Here is a 20,131-nt window from a genome sequence, read left to right as displayed (position 1 = left end):
CACTTACTTATTTTTTAAAGACTTTTTTTTTAAGTAAAATAAAATTTATTTTATTACGAGTTCAACGGTGTATGATAAAGTTACGATGCGACATTCCCATTTTCCGAAAATACTTAAAAACCTCTCTATACGCATGGTACGCGCCCCCGTCCGCGTGTTCATGCTCTACGGAAGTGACTTCCTCCAATTTTGACATGCCTTTAATATGTTGTACAGATAAAAATAAGGGACACATATTTTTTTATATGTGCCCTAATTCAGTTGAATCTGTACATATTAAAATTAATACTGCCGAGACGGTAAAAATTAAATTTCAAGATATAAATGATCTAAAGTGCACGCGCCCAATGGCATGGTTACGCATATTTCTACACTAATCGAATTTAATAAACACATTAATTGAATTATATAAATGTAGTATAAAAGGTGAAATTTCTAACTAATTTTTTAATTAGTTTTATGTTAGTTCTGTTGTTGGTAGTTGATGAGCTGGCGTTAGATAGTAAAGGTATAGAATGTATAGTAATAATTTTTTGTAATCCAAATCACCTTATCTGTAAAATTCTGAAGAGAATAAATATTCTAGTCAAATCATATAGACCAGTAAATAAATGTTTAACTTATATTAATTACATATTATTTTGTACACAAAAAATTAATATCTTACAATACCGTAATTGTTATTCTTCAATGTGGTGTCATTTTATTTTAAAGTAACCAAAAAAAATATTTGCAATTAAAAACAAGTTATAAATAAATAATAATTTATTTATTCATAATTCGTTTTCCGTACATACTGTGACATATTATCAAAACAACTTATTTTAACGGTTTAAAAAGTCACTATTATTTTATTATTACTATTATTATTATAAAACTTTTATTTCAACATTTATTGTATTGTATTAATTTGTCTTCAATACTCTTTCGCATAGTCAACGCTATATAAGACAAATCCATTTTATTGTAAAGTAATATCGAATGCATAGATGAATAGGTGTATCATGTATTATGGAATGATTTTTAATTATTTTTGGAAAATAGAAAGGTCACGTTATAACTTTGTCATATACCATTGAAATCGTAATAAAATAAGTTTTATTTTGCTTATAAAAAAATAAAAATTTTGAAAAAAATAGGTAAGTGGTGGAGAAAAGTATTAAAAAATTTTTTAAATATTTTATCACTGTTATAAAGGTCTCTTGTAGCCATTCAACTTTCATTCAGAACATTTTTCTCTATCTCTTATAGTTTCGACAATACACGCTTCAAAAGAAAAAAACTGATTTTCTTCAAAGGGGTGTTTCACCCTTTAAGTGCATTAGGGTACGTATAAAAAAATACGTGTCCCTTATTTTTATTTATACAACATATTAAAAACACGTCGAAATCGGAGGTAGTCACTTTTGTAGCGCACAAACGCGCGGACGGATGCGTGTACCATGTGTATAGAGAGTTTAATTATTTTTGGAAAATGGAAATGTCACATTGTAACTTTATCATATACCGTTGAATTCGTAATAAAATAAGCTTTATTTTGCTTATAAAAAAATAAACATTAAAAAAAAAAATAGGTAAGTGATGGAGAAAAGTATAAAAAGTTAAAAAAAAAATTTTTTTAAACAAAAAATATTGCAAAGGCTAATGAAAATCAGCTCTGTTATCAGTGTACACAAAAAAAGTTTATTCTGTATTGTCAATTTACAAACATATGAACGTTTCAACTCTCTTTGGAGTCATTCTCAACATAGTATAAATATCGACTAGCATAAGGACTTGGGATCTAAAGCTCTAAATAAGATCGGAGTGTTGTTGCCTTTTTATTTCAGATACGATGACGATATCGTGATGGCCGTTCCGAATAACTTGATCAAAATTACACTGTCGACTTTTATTTCCTTCCACCCTAGACTACAGTTTACGATAGAAATAGGGGGTGACAGAATCAATTTTTTAGACATTACTATAATTAAAAGAAATCACACCATGGAATTTGACTGGTATCACAAACCCACTTTTTCGGGCATCTTACCTTAATTTTTTGTCTGCACAGCCGGTATCCCAGAAAAGAAGGACAATTATGAGAATGGTTGACAGGGTGTTTTTGTTATCTGATCCACAGTTTCACAAAAAGAATGTTGAGCTCATTATGAGTGTTCTCTTAAATAACGACTATCCGGTCTAATTTATTTTTGAGACGGTCAATGCTGTTTGAAATCACTTATTCATAAACCGACACTCAAACAGACTTAAACAGACTGACACACACATGAATAATGACACTGCTAAGAAAAAAACTCCGTGGTTTGTTTTACCTTACGTACCATAGATTTCAGATAAATTCGCTTCCATCACTAAAAATTTAAATGCAAAAATGGCGTTTTTCAGTCTCAATATGTTGGGCAGGATTATTAGAGTACAGAAAGACGTTCTCCCGTCGAATTCAAAGAAAAATGTTGTATATAAAATTGCATGTAAAGACTGTAATGCTTCTTACGTTGGTCAGGCAGATAGAAGATTGAAAATAAGGATAGCGGAACAACATCAATCGGAATAACACGTCTCAATTAGTAATTACAGAACACAGAATTAATTGTAATCGCGAATTCGATTGGGAAAGTATTCAAATTTTGGATTCGGAGAGATATTTGGGCAGAGACGTTTAGTGCCTGAAATGCTTCATATCCAGATGCAAAAGAATAGTTTGAATCTACAATCAGACACTGAATGCTTGTATCATGCGTATCTCTCATTGTTAAGAAAATTGTAAATTATGTAGTTGTATCTTGGGATTCGATTCCGGGATTTTTATATCGACCTAATTTATGCAATTTGTTTATTTTATTATTTTGATCTAATGATATTTTAATTTTGGACAAATCTTGAAATAAAGTGCAAAAGCTTTATGTTGACAAATTTATTTATATAATTTTCTTTTTAATTGTTACTGTCCTAATTTATTTAATTTTTATCACCTAATAACTTTTGTATTCTTCATGTAATCTGTTTATTTCTCAACGGAGATTATTTGTCTGTTTTTGTTTCCTCTTGAATATTGACGATAAAAATTCTCTATTTAACTTTCAATGTTTCGGATATTCACGGTTAACGTTCAGTCACTTATAAGCAGCGCTGTCAGAAACATCAAATTTACAGCAATCGTTGAAAATTATTCTTATAGTGACTATAAGTGCCACAATTTTTTATCCATGGCTTTGGTGATCTTCGTCCTGATCTGGTGGTGAGTCACTGATTTAAATAATGTTGTCAATCGTTAAAATCGTTATTATGCAGAATTTTGCGTAGAAAGAGCTTGCCATTTCCTCTATCATACACGGTGGAAAGGCTACACTTCGGCTTGTGCAAATCGTGAGTGACTCAGCTGAATATCGAATCGACGATGGTCGGACAATTAATTGTTACGATTATATTATGCTAGTCGAAATTTATACTATGTTGAAAATGACTCCAGACAGAGTTAAAACGTTCGTGTGTTTGTAAATTGACAATACAGAATAAACTTTATCTTGTGCGTACTAATAACAGCGCTGACTCTCATTAGCCTTTGCAATATTTTTCGTTTAAATCTGGAAAGTCTCATTAAATTAAAAAAAATTTTTTTATTGTTATAAAGTACTCTTCAAGTCATTCAACTTTCATTTAAAACATTTTTCTCTATCTCTTAGAGTTTCAATGATATACGCTTCGAAAGAAAAAAAACCCGATTTTCTTCAAAGAGGTGTTTCACCCCCTAAAAGTGCGAACGGGCATGTATAAAAAAATACGTGTCCCTTATTTTTATCTGTACTACAACATATTAAATGGTCGTTTAAATCTGAGGCGGATACTTCGCAAACGTTCCTTGTTGGTAAAAGTTAACAAAGGCCTCTACGCAAGGTTTAGTTGCCTTTAATTTAATTTAATCTTGCAAGAAGCTTTTGTTAATCTGTAGAATATCTGCTTTTAGTATTTAGTAGATTTATCAATATAATAAGATAAAAGATTTCAACAATATAATATTTTTAGGCTACATTCCAAAACGTCCTCTATGAAGAAAATTTGACTCAATATAATATAGAATACATTATGTATGCTATATATTTCCAGTAAAATTTTCCTCGGAAAGAATGTTTGAAACCTAACCTAACTATAACCCAACTACAAATGTACATAAAAATATAAAAATATTAGATATATACATATATATATATATATATATATATATATATATATATATATATACAGGGTGCGAGAAAAGTTCCGGGACGGCGAAATATCTCGAAAACTAAGCATTTTAGGAAAAAGTGTTTCAGACAAAAGTTGTAGGGTTTAAAAAGATCTATTTACTGATCTTATCAGTTTGACCTTGGATGGCGTCGCCAAGGTCAGATCGAAATTACATTAACTTTTTTAAATGGAACACCTAACTTTTTATTGCATATTCTTGTAGCTTATCTCGAGACCTTTCCAAAACATTACAAGAAAGTTTATTTTCGTTGAGTACTTTCCGAGTTGTGAGGCTTGAAAACTACAGTGTACTGTAGTGTGGGTCCAGCCAGTTAAGGCAAGTGTGGCGTGTGTCCGGCCAGTTAAGGCAAGTGTGGCTGGACCCACACTACAGTACACTGTAGCTTTCAAGCCTCACAACTCGGAAAGTACTCAACGAAAATAAACTTTCTTGTAATGTTTTGGAAAGGTCTCGAGATAAGCTACAAGAATATGCAATAAAAAGTTAGATGTTCCATTTAAAAAAGTTAATGTAATTTCGATCTGACCTTGGCGACGCCATCCAAGGTCAAACTGATAAGATCAGTAAATAGATCTTTTTAAACCCTACTTTTGTCTGAAACACTTTTTCCTAAAATGCTTAGTTTTCGAGATATTTCGCCGTCCCGGAACTTTTCTCGTACCCTGTATATATATATATATATATATACATATATATATATATATATATATATATATATAGATATATACATAATTAAAACAATCCATAATTTAAAATTTTCTATTGAACATTGCTCGTTAACAGTTATATAGAATATTCTAAAAGACTAAGTTATTAGGAGTATTAATAAGTTTTCGCCGTTTAACAAAAGATGGCGCCAACAGTATGTTATGGTTAAAATTGCTGTAAAATATCATATCATAAGGTTGGACATTTGTCAACAACATAACCTTAAAATATTAGCAATTTTGTATCAAGATCATATATCTTTTTTCATGCAAAAATGTCAAATTTTGAGCCAAATAAGCGTTATTTGCGGGAGCTTAGGATTTATTTCTTTAATTTAAAGAAATCTGCAGCTAAGGCGCATCAATTGCTTGTAGAAGCATATGGTAAGGCTGCCTTAAGTGAGAGAAGTTGACGTGAGTAGTTTTAAAAGTTAAAAACGGTAAATTTGACGTCAAAAACAAAGGACGTAGAAGAAGGCCAAAAGTGTATAAAGATGCGGAATTGGAAGCATTATTGGAAGATTCGTGCCAAACGCAAAAAGCACTTGCACTTACATTAGGAGTGACTCAACCAGCAATTTCACATCGCTTAAAATCATTGAAAATAATTCAAAAGCAAGGAAATTGGGTTCCATATGAACTGAAGCCGAGAAACGTGGAATACTGATTTTTCACATGTGAAATGCTGCTTGCCAGGCATAAACAAAAGAGTATTTTGCATTGTATAGTCATTGATGATGAACAAATGGATCCACTATGATAACCCAAAGAAGAAGAAATCATGGAGACCACCTGGCCATGCTTCAACATTGACAGCCAAGCTGAACATTCATGAAGAAAAGCTCATGTTGTGTATTTGGTGGGATCAGCTTGGTGTCGTGTATTATGAGTTGCTTAAACCAAACAAAATCATTACTGGGGCTCTCTACAGAACACAATTGATGAGATTGAACCGAGTACTCAAGGAAAAACGCGCCCACTACTACTCTAGACAAAATAATGTTATTCTTCTGCATGATAATGCTAGTCCACATGTTGCGGCGCCACTCAAAAACTACTTGGAAATACTCAACTGGGAAGTTTTACCCCACCCGCCGTATTCACCATACATTGCTCCTTCTGATTACTACCTATTTCGATCGATGGCGCATGGCCTGTCTGAGCAACACTTCACATCATATGAAGATACCAAAAATTAGATCAATTCGTGGATAGCTTTAAAAGATGGAGCGTTCTTCCGACGCGGTATCCGTATGCTGCCAGAAAGATGGGAAAAAGTAGTGGCTAGCGATAAACAATATTTCAAATAAAACATTAGGTACTGTTCTTTCACAATAAATGCCCAATTTTTGATAAAAAACAGCGGAAACTTATTTATACTCCTAATATCAAACTAAGAACTGCCGGGAAAATCAAAGATAATTATAAGATAATTCATCAAAATTGCCATTTAACATTGAGAAATATATGTAATGACTGGAAAGATTAATTCTTTTCTATTAACCATTTTGACCAAACAATTTAGGAATTATTCGTATTGATTGGTCATTATATATAATTCCCAATTACTCAAATTGTCCGTAACACGTATAAAAATTACCGATTAAAACCAGTCAATTTATAAAAAATCTTCAATAATTTCAAAATAACTTTCTAAAAACATGTAGGTGTACAAACGTAAATACGATTTTATTTTGTAAAAATTAAATTTTTATTTTATCAAACAAATCGTCATTTGTCATTTTAAAACGTTAATTAAATAACAATTATTAAATGTCTGTATAAAATATTAATTTTAAAATAATTTTATTATTTTTTGCAAAATAAATTTATAATAAAAGTTTTGTTTGGTCTGCGTTGTATTTTGTACAATTTACATTTTCTTCATAAAAATAACTTTTATAATTTTTTAATCATTACACATATATTTCATAAATATAATAATCACGCAGTTTTGTCTGGCATGATAAATAAATCACGTAAAATTGGTTGAATATGGAATGTGTTAATAAAAATAAAATATATATTTCTTACGCATGTTTCTTGTGATTTTCCATAATGCGTCGTTCTAACTCCTGATCCTGATGAGGCACAAACTTATATGTTGATAAATATGTATGATCTGGATAGTCTTCTATCACGTAATCCCCACATTCAGCTACAAACAAGAAAATAACGATTAAATATTGTAAATGTCCTTTGTAACCATATAAATAGTTGCACAAATTAATAAGAAAATACTCTAAAGTGATTAAAATCAAGAAATAATTATACCGAATTCAAGATTAATCATGTTTGTATTGAAAAACTTGTTTCATTTGAGTTTTAACATAATCTAATAAATATCAAAAGAGAAATTGCAAACTATATAAATGTACAAATTAGTAATAGCCTGATTTTAATTTGGCCCACTGTTTGTCCTGGTTAGTAACCGGTGTATCATATCGAATGCCATTTAGTTACCAGTAGATTAATTAAGTCTTAGTGATAATCGCTTTTGCTCTATAATCGAATAATTGCATTTATTGTTTTCTATTTAGCAATAAATAATCAGATAATCTCATTAAAATAAAATATTTTTTTGTATTTGATAAAGAAATCACTCATAAATAATTAAATAATTTAAAATCATCATCACAAATCAGTTACAAAATACATGATAATCCAACTTATGATGCTTTTCATCAATGTAGATTAATTTAGATCTCAGTTTAACTTATTTAATTGTTTATCTTTTCCCAATTCTTGGAACTAAAGATAAAGAGTTAGATAAACTGAGATATAAGTTAATCTGCGTTGGTAGAAAGACATTAGTGACCTAACCTGAAGTGATTCCTGACGGAAATAATTCTTCAAAACTCTACAGCAATGTAAAAAACGTAGTTATAAAAATCTACAAAAAATGTTAGAATTAAAATATTTTTGTTAATTTTAATGATTAAACAAATATTTCCACACAAAAATTTTTACAAAAAAAATATTTTTATAAATAATTTCTACAAATTTTTATTTTACTAAAATTTTATACTTATTAATAGACATTTTTTCCGCTAAAATAAGCTACTTAAAAATGTGTAGAATGTTGTAATTGTAGCAAATCGCCTTCCGACATTCCCCCTCCCCCCGGACCGTCCACCGTCCAAGCCGTCTAGCCGAACATCCGCCGGACGGCAAATATCGGCGCATAGCGCCTACTAAACTTTTCAAGGTTTGAGCGAGCAAGCGTTCAAAGGTATTCGCGCTTCGAATATCTCCTCGCGCACGCGCTTTCGTTCCGCCGCTGTCCGCTGCCACGCGCGCGCGTGCGATGCGTCCCGAGATGCTCGAGATCGAGTAGCGGGGATGCTGCCTCCATACCGTTCCGCCTGCTCGCCGCACATTCCATCCTCTCGACTCTCGAGTATATAAAGGCCGCAATCTCAGAGAGAGAGAGAGAGAGAGAGAGAGAGAGAGAGAGAGAGATCTCCTTTTCCGCTTCTGACCGGCTTGCCGAACAGAAAATCACCAGGTCAAGGAAGAGATCGAGCGCCTCAGTCTCCATCAAGCCACTTGACACCCTCGACTCTCCCGCAACCGATCCGATACGATTCCGTTCCGAGATTCTCGTCGCTATACCGGGCTCAAAACAGCTTGGGTCCTATCAAGCCATTTGACACCAGGCGATTCTTTACGGCATCCTGAGTCCGGCATTATCACGCGTACGGGCGTACGGAGTTCTGTGCCTCCACCAAGCGCACTTGGCGCGGGGTAGTGCCACCCGGCGATTACACCTGCGATATTAACCGCCTCGCGACGGGCCGCGCGCAATCGAACACCGCAAAACACGGATTCGTGTACGCGCCGCGAAGCTATTAGACGGGCCACGACAACAAAGCCGCCGTCTCGAGAATCCGTGACGACACGATTCCGAGAGAGTCTCGACACTTTTCCGCGAAACGCGTCTCGCGACATTGTAAATAGCCAATTCCGTATTTTTTTCCTGTTCGCGAATATAAATTGTCACGTCTGTCCGTCCGCGCGTTTACATTATCGCACGTTATCTTCATTTTACGTTGTTACTATCTTCTTATTTTCTCTGCGATTACGTTATTATTATCTGTGCAGTTTCTATTTCGTTAGATTTGTATAATCCTTCATTCTTCTCTTTTGTTATACTTTTATTTTTGATTAATAAACACCTATCGTATTATCTAAAAACTAGTCTAATCCTCCTTCGACGACCCTTTGCGCCCTCGTTTCCGGCCAACCACCGCCCGTGCGCGAAACGGGGTCGTTACATAATTCATTGTAGTTTGACACAATTTCACTAAAAAATTAATAGAAATTACAGAATAGACGCACTACAAAAATACAAAAATTTATCAAAATTTAAGTGTTCCAATTCTAGCATTTTTATATAGATTTTTGTAGCATTTCTTAAATATGTATAAAATTTTGTAGAATTTTTTTCCGCCAACGATAGTTTGATTCATTTCATGTGTCATATGATAAATTTTTTAAGCATATTGATTAGCTATAGAGAAGTTCTCGAGTCTCCACAAAAGCTCTATCTTACAGTCAATTAATGACGTTCATCAAACTTATTGTACGATACATGAAATATTAGGTATAGGGCGTTGTCGCTAGTTTTCCCTGGAACATATATCGCATATTTTTTTGTTTATTCATATAAATATAGTTAACACCTGACATCAATCTTAGTCACACAATATTTTTATTAAACACATTGGCAATGAAATCAAAATATATTATAAAATAACTAATTAAGCTTATATTAAACATTATTATAGTAACAAAAATAAAAATATTATAATTACCCTGAACGATATAACTGGCCATCAATGCTGCTGTGTTATCATTGCATTGCAGTAAACCTTGAGCTAAATCCCGTTTGATTTGTAGACAGAATAAATATCTTGTAAACTCTTCCTCAAGCTGTGCAGGATCCGGTGTATAAAATTTAACACAGAACCTCAATAGCGGATCAATAAGAGACAAACCAACCTGTCTGCACACTGGCTTCTCCAAATCCAACCAATACTGTAAATATCGAATTCTTTAATTTTATCTATCATTGAAAAACAATATTTACATTAAATCATATCTTACTTTTGTAAAATTTGGTTCTTGATATTCAAGACCAAAGTAATCCGCTTCTAAAAGATGTAATTGCTTACAAACTTGATCAAACAACACTCTACCTAATGCTTTGGCCTGAAATTTTTAAATAATAAAGTTTATACAATGCAATATAACTATCAAGTTTTGATTAATAAGTAAATACGTCTAACAAATTAACATTACGAGATATTTTCAAGCAATAAAAAAGTTATTAATTGAAAATTAAACAGCGCATCTTAATTAGTACAAAAACAAATAATTGCATTCTAAATAAAAAATATTTACCTTAAAAACCATTACTGTAATCTATATTGAATAGGTCGTTTTTTTTACCAGCAACATCAATTGTATAGTTTTACAACTCAATTGATTAATAGCAAAATTTTATATTGTAATATTAACATGTAAGGTCAAAGTTAATCTACATTAATGGAAAGCACCATAAGTAGGATTATCAAGTATTTTGTAATACATCTAAAACGCTTATCTTATCATGCGTTTTTTAATTTATAATTAAAACATTTTTGTAAATCATTGTAGAATAGGTACTTTTTAAATTTTAAAAATTTAATTTTTGCGTATATATGGGCATGTTTCAATTATGAAACAATTATTGAGTTATAAAACTATACAATTGATGATATCCAATTGTGAAAAATAATCTATTCAACACAGTTTTTAGTATCACAACAATAGTTTTCTTATAAAATATTTTTATTTAAATAGAATACAATTTTTTGTTTTTATACTAATTAAAACCTTTAAAAGACATACTCGTGTACGTCTAAATGGATCAAAATGAGAGTTCAATTTTGTAAACTTTTATGAAAAAACAGAAAAAGATAAAAAAATTCTTTGTATTTATTCCTTTATAAAGATCGTACATTTCTCTATTTGACATTTAAATTTTAATAAAACACAATATATAATCGCTATACAAATTTTCCTAAATCATGTTTTCAAAAACATGTGATCACTTAAAAACGGCTTAATCAATCAACTTATAATTCCACACACGTTTTTTATATACTAAAAACTAATGCTTAACATAAGATTTTTTGTGTTAACTTTAATCAGCTTCTATTTTGTTCAAACAATTCGTAAAATAGCAATGTTAATCACTAGAAACATGTTTCAATTTTATAAAGCTTGTACAATTTTATTCTCCGATGAGTTCTACACAACACATAGGCAGTAGCAATGGTCACAGCAAATGTCGTTTTTTAAAAACATGATTTGTTAAAGTTAAAGAACAACGCTTTTATATTATTTTTTAATAAAATTTAAATATCAAATAAAGAAAAGTATGATCTTAATATTCTTAATAAAATAAACATAATTTCTCTATTTTCAGTTTTTTTTCACAAAAATTTGCAAAATTAGATCTCATATTGACCCATATATACGCTCCTAATTTGCAATCAAAAACTATTTTAAAACTGGAGGACATCTCATGATGTTTTCTTGTTAGTAATTAAATTGTAAAATGTCAGCAACTCTTTATTATTAAGTATATATTTATAAATAATTAACACATAAAGTGTGTCAATCAGTAATATATTATAAATGTAACAGAACGATCGTACTTTCATTGTAAAAAGCCAAGATATTAGAACAAAATTAAATCTCTGAAGGAATAAGCAACACGTTACAAGCATTGTAAATAAATAATCAATAAATGAGTGTACATATTTCACACACATTCAAAGAGATCCCTCATTTGATACATTATATGCTCCAATAGCTCATTCTTCTGGAAATATATGCACACACACATTCACACATACACATACACACACACACACATTATATACATACATACACACCTATACAGCATATGTGCAAGTGGCTTGCTAATATAAAAAAAATATATATAAGTTAATAAAAATTTTTAAATCTAAATAACAAAATATCTTATACTAAATTTTAAGATTCTTTTAAACAATTTTTGAAAATTGTAGATCTAATTTATATGCACCTCAGGATATACATATGATGACATTATATAAAACCCTCATAATATTAAAATAAAAAATCTTTTTAACATTTTAAAATAATGTATCAAAAAAATAAAAATTTCTCTTGTGTCAAAACTTTTAGTTAAATGTCTTCATAGAGAAGATTCTAAAAAACTCTGTAATCAATGACTCTCGACCTAAATACATGAAATAAATAGTTTAACATGACTATGTAGCATAATATAGGATGATAAAACTGATACATTTGCAGACTTTTTGATTACATAAAACATAGAAATAATCAAGTTGAAATTATAAAAATAATGATGAGAAATTAAATCATATAGTTTACAAAAATTAATTATATTAAAGAGAAAAATATAAACTCCCTGATTAGATTATTTAATGACTATTAATTATTTAATAATTATTTAATGACTGTTCATTATTTAACAATTATTTAATAATTTAACATTAATAAAATATATGTGGATAGACGCAGTACATATAGATTTGTAACAGCTTACACTCAGGAATGCAATAATAGGGGAACATGCATTCAATTGGAGTATATAATGTAGAATTATGAAGGTACAATAGAATATTCAAGCATCATTTAATGTCACTTGACAACATTTATTCTCGCGGTAATCTCTGTAGGGCGTAAGAAGTCGACTTTATGAATAGTATGTGACAAACATTTCTACATACAGCTTGCGTGTTTGATAAGAAGTACACACAAAGGTCTGAGGCAAAAACACATTATGCCACATAAAGAAGCAAGAGTGTAGAATATTCTTAACTTATATTTATTTATGGATTTTATCGTGACCTTAGACAAAAAAACTCTTGCTTTCTTTTCTATAAAACGTACTGTAAAAAATAAATTACTTTACACTTTATCACCCTAAAGCTTTAATAGCGAAAAGATACTAAATTTTGTTAAATTATTTGAGCTTTACCATAGAATTTCCTCTGTGTCCTATTGTTAACATATAATTATTGCTAATAATTGAGACATAAAAATATTACTTGAGCATGAAATAAGTATATTTTACCTGCACTTGAAACATTGTAATAGAGTCATCTAACATTTGTACACGAACCGCCAACATCTTTCCAGCTTTTCGTGGTGTTGCAGGAGGTGTTCTACTACCTCCGTCTACACCGGCTGGCGTCGAATGACTGTGAGGCATTTTCGAGCCAACCCCTTTCATGCCAAAACTTTCTATGTCATTCATCTTGGATTATTTATGGAGCTGCTTTATGGAGCAATCATTTAATGCGTTTTTTTTTTCTTAAATTGGATTATCAATGTGTCTATATTATGTCATCATCTGTAACGAAAGAATTACGATAGATAAGAAGTTATGTTTAAATATCCCGTAATTAAAAAATTAAGCCAAAAAAGAATTAAGGTAATTATTTAGTTTAGGCTCCTCCATTCCGATTTTGATAAATTTAGGCTCAATCCACGCGTTTTTGCACGAAACGAACAAATCTGGCAGAAAAAAGTGTCGCTCTGTCTCGCAAACCGAGATATCAATCGTTAAAGTTGGCGATTGTACAGATTAGAAAACCAGTCATCTCGGTGTAATGTAACAAACTGAGCACGCGCTGTGATAGAAATGTGCACAAAATTTGAAACGTTCCTTTATTAATAATTACATCATTGCCACATTTACTACACTTGATGATTGTATTTGTCAAAACACTGTGTTGGATTAAAAAATTGATTAATTTTTGTGCAATGTATATTTTTTATTGAGGCATTAAAACAATTTATTTTTTAAAATTAATTAATTTAATTAATACACATCCCACTTAGTATAGAAATCTCAAAATAAGGTCTACATATGTACTGTACGCGCCGGCGCGGGGGTTGGGGTGGACGGGGATGGAGTGGACTTCGCTTCGCGTAAAAAGTCGCAAACCCATGTGAAGAAAGCAGTATATGTGTAGACCTCATTTTTAGATTTCTATACTTTGATATCTCGGTTTGCGAGGTAGAGCGACACTTTTTTCTGCCATATTCATTCGTTTTGTGCAAAAACGCATCGATTGAGCCTAAATTTATCAAAATCTGAGTGGAGGAGCCTAAACTAAATAATTACCGATCATAGGAAGCTACATAATAAAATTGTACATACATATATAGAGGAAATTAATGAAATATTTAAGGGCCACTTGCACCAACGCCAATTAACTGCCGGTTAAGTGTCAACCGTAATTTTACTTAACGACAAATGCAATTGGTCAATTCCGATAGAAAAATCAGCCGATTAAGTTAATTGGCGTTGGTGCAAGAAGCCCTAAAGCCCAAATCACACCTAGCGATTGACGATTGGCAATTACTTTTCAACCAATTAGAGCAAAGCAGCCACCTGTTTTGCTCTGATTGGTTTAAAAAGTAATCGTCAATCGCAATTGTCAATCGCTAGTGTGATTTAGGCTTAAAGCCTTGTATACACGATGCTAGAAATCGGTCCGAGTTCTCAAATAGAAATAGTTGTACTTTGATGCCTCTATATAGCGCTATAGTCGAGTTTGTGAGGTTAGCTCGAGTTAGCTATTGAACTTTATATCTGTTTATATTTTATTGTGATAAAGGTTATAAAAATTACAATTTTCGATGTCCAACGTCACATTAACCAACATTCATCAACTATTTATAAGGAAATAGTTGAACTGCTATGAATTGAATCTAGTAACTAGTACGAAAAAATAGGACGGGATCGACGGGATGCATTTTTCTGTTCGAGGTTTCTATTCGAGATTTTCATCCGAGTTGCTTGTGTCTACGATTCGAGTTTTAGTAACTTTTTCTCGGATCGAGAACTCCGACCGATTTCTAGTATCGTGTTCACAAGGCTTAAAAGACAGAAACAAAATCTTTTTGATGTTGAGTATTGAGACAGCACTGTTTCCGGATAAAAGGACATGTAAAAGAGATTCAAAGTGAAGGAACACAAGCTTTCGAGCCAATTTTATCCCGAGTCTTGCAAAGCAGAGAGTAGCACAAGAATCTCGCCTCTATTCCCGACACGCTGCTCTACTTTCGGCTGTTATCACGCGTCTCTTTAAAAGCGCATCGATTCATTCTCACGACGCGAGAAACACGCGAGTGTCGCGGATATGTGGGACGGGACGAATAACGAAGTTATCTACCGGCCGTTATCTACTCAATCGTCGTGAAGAATGACGGTGAACGACAATTTACGTAACGCACCCCGCGACGAGCGATTATTTTATAAACGTCAAATCCCCCGTGTCACTTCCTCTTTTCGGCAAGCTTCGCACGATTAATCGTAACGATGACCATCGATTCGACATGAAATTTTGAACGACTTAGCTGGGATGAAAGACAAAAGGGTGGAGAAACGCCTTTTGCTAGACAACACCATATCGAAAATAGAAACATAAGACATATCTTTCTCAAATAGCCATTGAAAACAGATTAAAAAAAATCTTGCTACAATCTTGTTAGCAAGAAGAAAACGAATTTATAAATACAGAATTTAATTCATTAATGCCCATTTTCACCAATGTAGATTAACTCTGATCTCAGTTTAACTTACTCCTTATCTTTTTCCAATTCTTAGAACTAAAGAAAGTAAAGAGTAAGTTAAACTGAGATCAAAGTTAATCTGCGTTGATGGAAATAGGCATAAATGATGTCAACAAAAAGCTTACAGACATATAACAAAAGAAGCTGATATAATTTGACAGCAAATTATGGGTAAATATGTGTTCTTGTAATTAGATAATCAGTGGTAACAACCAAACAAGTGCTGCGTAATGCAATTTGATGGCAATAAAAAACAAGTAGATCTATCCAGTGCAATATTGTTACACACAGAAAAAAAATTAATATCAAATAAATAATTTATTGTTTCATACATGTATAAACAAGAATATAAAATTTTCTTGGAAAAATTTATAATTTTAAGCAGACAATTTGCTTGCACGAAGAGAAAAATTTTCTTTGTGTAATCAAATGTCTATTTAAGATTATAAATTCTTCCAAGATCTTATATTCTCGCTTACATATGAAACAATTGCTAATTTAACATTTTTTTTTTTCTGTGTATTGTTAATAAAACAGAACAAAATCTGTGCTGAATACAATAATTATAAGTGTGCTCCTAGGTGGTTTCTTTTGTCGCATATAAAATTTGTTGGATTCTCTAAATAACCAAAATTTATTTAATCAAAGCTCAGATGTGTGTGTTATGTTTTTAAATTGTCTATGCATATATAAGACATGATTGTGTAACGCTATGGAAACCTTGCTCTATTTTTCCCATCAATTTGTCATCAAAGCACAGATTTTGTTCACTTTGTAATTTCATTAGATAATACTGTATAAAGCTCGATTTCTGTTGCCCATTTACTGTCTGGTTATATGTGATAAACCTGTGCCAACAAAATAAGAGATTATTACCTACTAGGTGGCACTGAATTCGTCACCAATTTTTAAGTGAATTTGATATTCACTTCATAACAATGTGCTAGCAATTTATTGAATATATAGCAGCAAGTTAGCTCGGTATTTTCTGCCAATTTGACATTGTATCGTGCATATTTCTACTTAGTTTTGACATCTATTTGCTGATATATCAACATGGTTTTAACACTAATTTGCTTTCATTTGACAAACAGCAAGATTTGCAAGCAAAATATGAGCCTAACGACGATACATATGGCACTAGTTCTAATACAAAGTTCTAATTACATTTGCTGTCAGTTTACAAACATATTGCTACCATATTGTATTTTATAAACATATTATAAAAGATGTCTTCATAAATGTCTTGAGATATCTTTTAAACTTCTTCAAATAAATATTAAATTGATCTAAAATTATCGATATTACAGATATACCGATATAAATTATAACCCTTTTACACGTTTAAAATATACACAAGGATAAATGCTGGGCTATTTTATGCTTAAAAACGAAAAAGTATATGTGTCGGTAATTTTTATTTTTTTTTTATAGGTAATTCCATCAGTTTCGATCAGGGTTCTGCCATATATTTCAGGATTACGTCTACATGGGTTTTATAAACAATATATATTTACACGAATCTTTTTTTCATGTAGACAATATACAAACATGTAAAATATGTAAATTATTAGATAATATAGAGTATAATATTGACAAAAGTAATCTAGTTTTAAAATTGTTAACATATCTAATTTTAATGTATTATCAATAAAAATATTTAATATTTAATACATAATATTAAAAATTAAATGTTAAAAAATTGTATGTGTGTATATGTGTGTGATATGTTAAATTTTTATTATATTACATATCACTTCCATGATCGTTATAGTTTACACAGATGACATTTTATACATAATGTATTCTACACAGTTTACTTTGTTTACGCGCAATGTAGTTATTTATCTTATACGTAAACACAAACCTGGTTCTGATTGTAAAATGATATAAAAATACCAAAAACAATTTTTGAATTAGTTTTCTTTGTCATTTAGGATAAGATTAAGTTATTACAGCAAAGCAAGATATTAGTTCTCACATTTTTCTTTTTTGAAGGATTTTTTTTATTCTGCATCAGATAAGTAAATAAAATAGATATAAATGTGTTTGATTGATAATGTAGATGATGTAATCTAAGCCTGTAATCAGACTAATTGAGTGAATTTAAATTGGAATTTAACCAACCAGAAGGAAAGCAAATCTCAGGTAGTTTAGTAAACTTTAATTGATTAAAATAGAATCAATCTATAATCTGCTTAGTTTTAAGGTGATCCTAAAATCATTCCATTTCACAAAATAAGAGCAATAATTTTGTGACAACTTTTCATATGTATTAATTTTACAGATTTGAAAATCCTTTTCTAAAATTCAAATATATACATTAATACATGTCTACTAAGTAGACTTTACATCAAGAACAAAAAAGGTTTTAATTCAGAACTTTTTTACTTTTTTTTCAGATCTTACTTTTTAGATCAATATAGTCTAAAGCTGTCAAGGCGTGACAATATTTACTTGTTACGTATAAAAGCTCTGCACTCTGTACTATGAAATTTATAGAATCTTTGGACATGTAACGTGCATGAAGACATGTAGAATTCTTAGAATTAAATTTAGACATCTAATTGAATACAAAAAGTTTATATGAAAATATATGTGTATACATTTTAATATATGTAGTAATATATCAATAATTCGTAACTCATATGTATTGTAAATCGTATGTGTGCAAGTGCTGTCAAATTTATGACATTGGGACATTTTTAAGACGTCTTATGTTTCAATTTTGTACATGTATGTTGACCAATCCATACAGCATACTTCAAGCAAGACATCCTGGGTATATCTTTAGAACATCCTTTGGATCGTCATTAGGTCTGTGCTGTATGGATCAAACGTAATGAAAATCGGACGAGGGAGAGCAGAAGAATGGCGTGTTTTAATACATTCGCATTGTGCCTCGCGCTTCGTAACGCTTTCGCTTTGCGAGTATGGACACGTATATGTGCGTGGTCGTCATAATTGCGAGTTCTTCGGCACGACGTACCGAAAATGGAAGTGAATAAATCGTTATTGTCATAGAGAAGGATGCTCCGAATGCCCTTCGCGCGCTCATTGAGATGAGCTTATATACCATTATATACTTTAAAGAGAATAAATCACGGATCGTAGACGGGGAGGGGGAACAGAGAGAGAGAGGATAGAAACGGTTGAGCGATTTATTCGTACGTACGTCCGCCGGGTTGTCACTGGTGCGCTTCCCTGCCAGCACACCTCGAAACGCGCGTCAACCAGAGTTCATTGATTACTGAGACACCACCGCTACGTCCGCCGGTCGCTTCCGTCAACTGCTACCGTGCCCTTCTCGCGGCAGCGGCGGCGGTGGCGGCGACAACGACGTCAATGACTGAAGGAAACGCGACGATCGTGTCGTCGTTAATGAATGATGCTGGTTGCCGATTTCGCAGCAGCGCCGTCCGACGAAGTGGGTGCGACGATGTGTGCGCGACGATTCTCGACCATCGAGCGCGTACTAGAACTCCGAACCCGAATCGGAGTCATCACGTATAGACACAAACACGCGTAAACATAGGTGTAGAGATGTCACACACACACACACACACACACACACACACACACGCGCGCGCGCAAGACTTGGAAGACAGACGGCCGATGTCGGGATTTTCTTTTAAACACGATTTACGCGATACGCGCAGTAAGAATGAGCACAGTTATCACGTTACATTATGTTCCGTTCTGTTCTGTTGCGTTGCGTTACGTCGCGCTGCGTTGCGTTTCACTCCGTTTTCGTTGTTCGTGATCGCGCCGCAGGGTCGGTCTACCGAGGGCGCGACATGTACGAAGGGCGGTGGCACTGGTCTTACAAGCTGCGTGTGGTGACATCTGACAGCCACGATCAACAAATCGAACAATATCCCCTTCGAAACGTTAAAGGTGTGTATAGTCGTGAGCTAAAAGGTAGCAACACATTTTTTTTGATGGTAGATGGTTTGATACTTAATTGGTTAGATCCACAGGTAAGAACCAATGACGTTCGCCGTTTGATGAGCAAGTTTACATTTCAAAAACAATCGAAGAAAATGTGTTGCAATCTTTTAGCTCACGACTCTACATACAGTTATCAACTAAAAGGTTGGATCCACAGGTAAGAACCAATTACGTTCGCCGTTCGAGGAGCAAGTCTATATTCCAAAAACCATCGAAGAAAGTGTGTTGCAATCTTTTAGCTCACGACTGTACAGTTAAGAGCTAAAAGGATGCAACACATTTTCTTTGATGGTTTTTGGAATGTAGACTTGCTCATTGAACGGCGAAGGTAATTGGTTCTTACCTGTGGATCCAACCAATTACGTTCGCCGATCAATGAGCAAGTCTACATTACAAAAACCATTGAAAAAAAAGTGTTGCAACATTTTAGTTTCTAACTGTATAATGTATGTGTATGTATAGTTATGAGCTAAAAAGTTGCAACACATTTTCTTCGATGGTTTTTAAAATGTAGACTTGCTCATCGATCGGCGAACGTAATTGGTTGGAACCACAGATAAGAACCAATTACGTTCGC

The 20,131-nt window shown here is 32.3% G+C and overlaps 1 protein-coding gene across 2 annotated transcripts in view; it reads right to left on the bottom strand.

Annotated features, from left to right (window-relative positions):
• The window catches only part of LOC105202923 (FERM, ARHGEF and pleckstrin domain-containing protein 1), a 105,909-nt gene extending 86,397 nt beyond the window's left edge, over positions 1 to 19,512 (bottom strand). The window contains exons 1-5 of one of the 2 annotated variants that reach the window (XM_026140391.2): positions 18,779 to 19,512; positions 13,094 to 13,372; positions 10,066 to 10,170; positions 9,774 to 9,996; positions 6,991 to 7,114 (exon numbers count right to left, since the gene is read on the bottom strand). In XM_026140391.2, the coding sequence (XP_025996176.1) occupies positions 6,991 to 7,114; positions 9,774 to 9,996; positions 10,066 to 10,170; positions 13,094 to 13,276 (635 nt within the window). In that variant the 5' untranslated portion in view covers positions 13,277 to 13,372; positions 18,779 to 19,512. The remainder of the gene's footprint in view (positions 1 to 6,990; positions 7,115 to 9,773; positions 9,997 to 10,065; positions 10,171 to 13,093; positions 13,373 to 18,778) is intronic. The other variant, XM_039453625.1, reaches the window with a different exon arrangement.
• Positions 19,513 to 20,131: the final 619 nt, after the last annotated feature.

This window comes from Solenopsis invicta, chromosome 1 (genome assembly GCF_016802725.1).
Source record: "Solenopsis invicta isolate M01_SB chromosome 1, UNIL_Sinv_3.0, whole genome shotgun sequence".
Taxonomy (NCBI): Eukaryota; Metazoa; Arthropoda; class Insecta; order Hymenoptera; family Formicidae; genus Solenopsis; species Solenopsis invicta.
The sequence above is the reverse complement of the archived record's forward strand: the minus strand, read 5'-3'. Positions and strand labels throughout refer to the sequence as shown.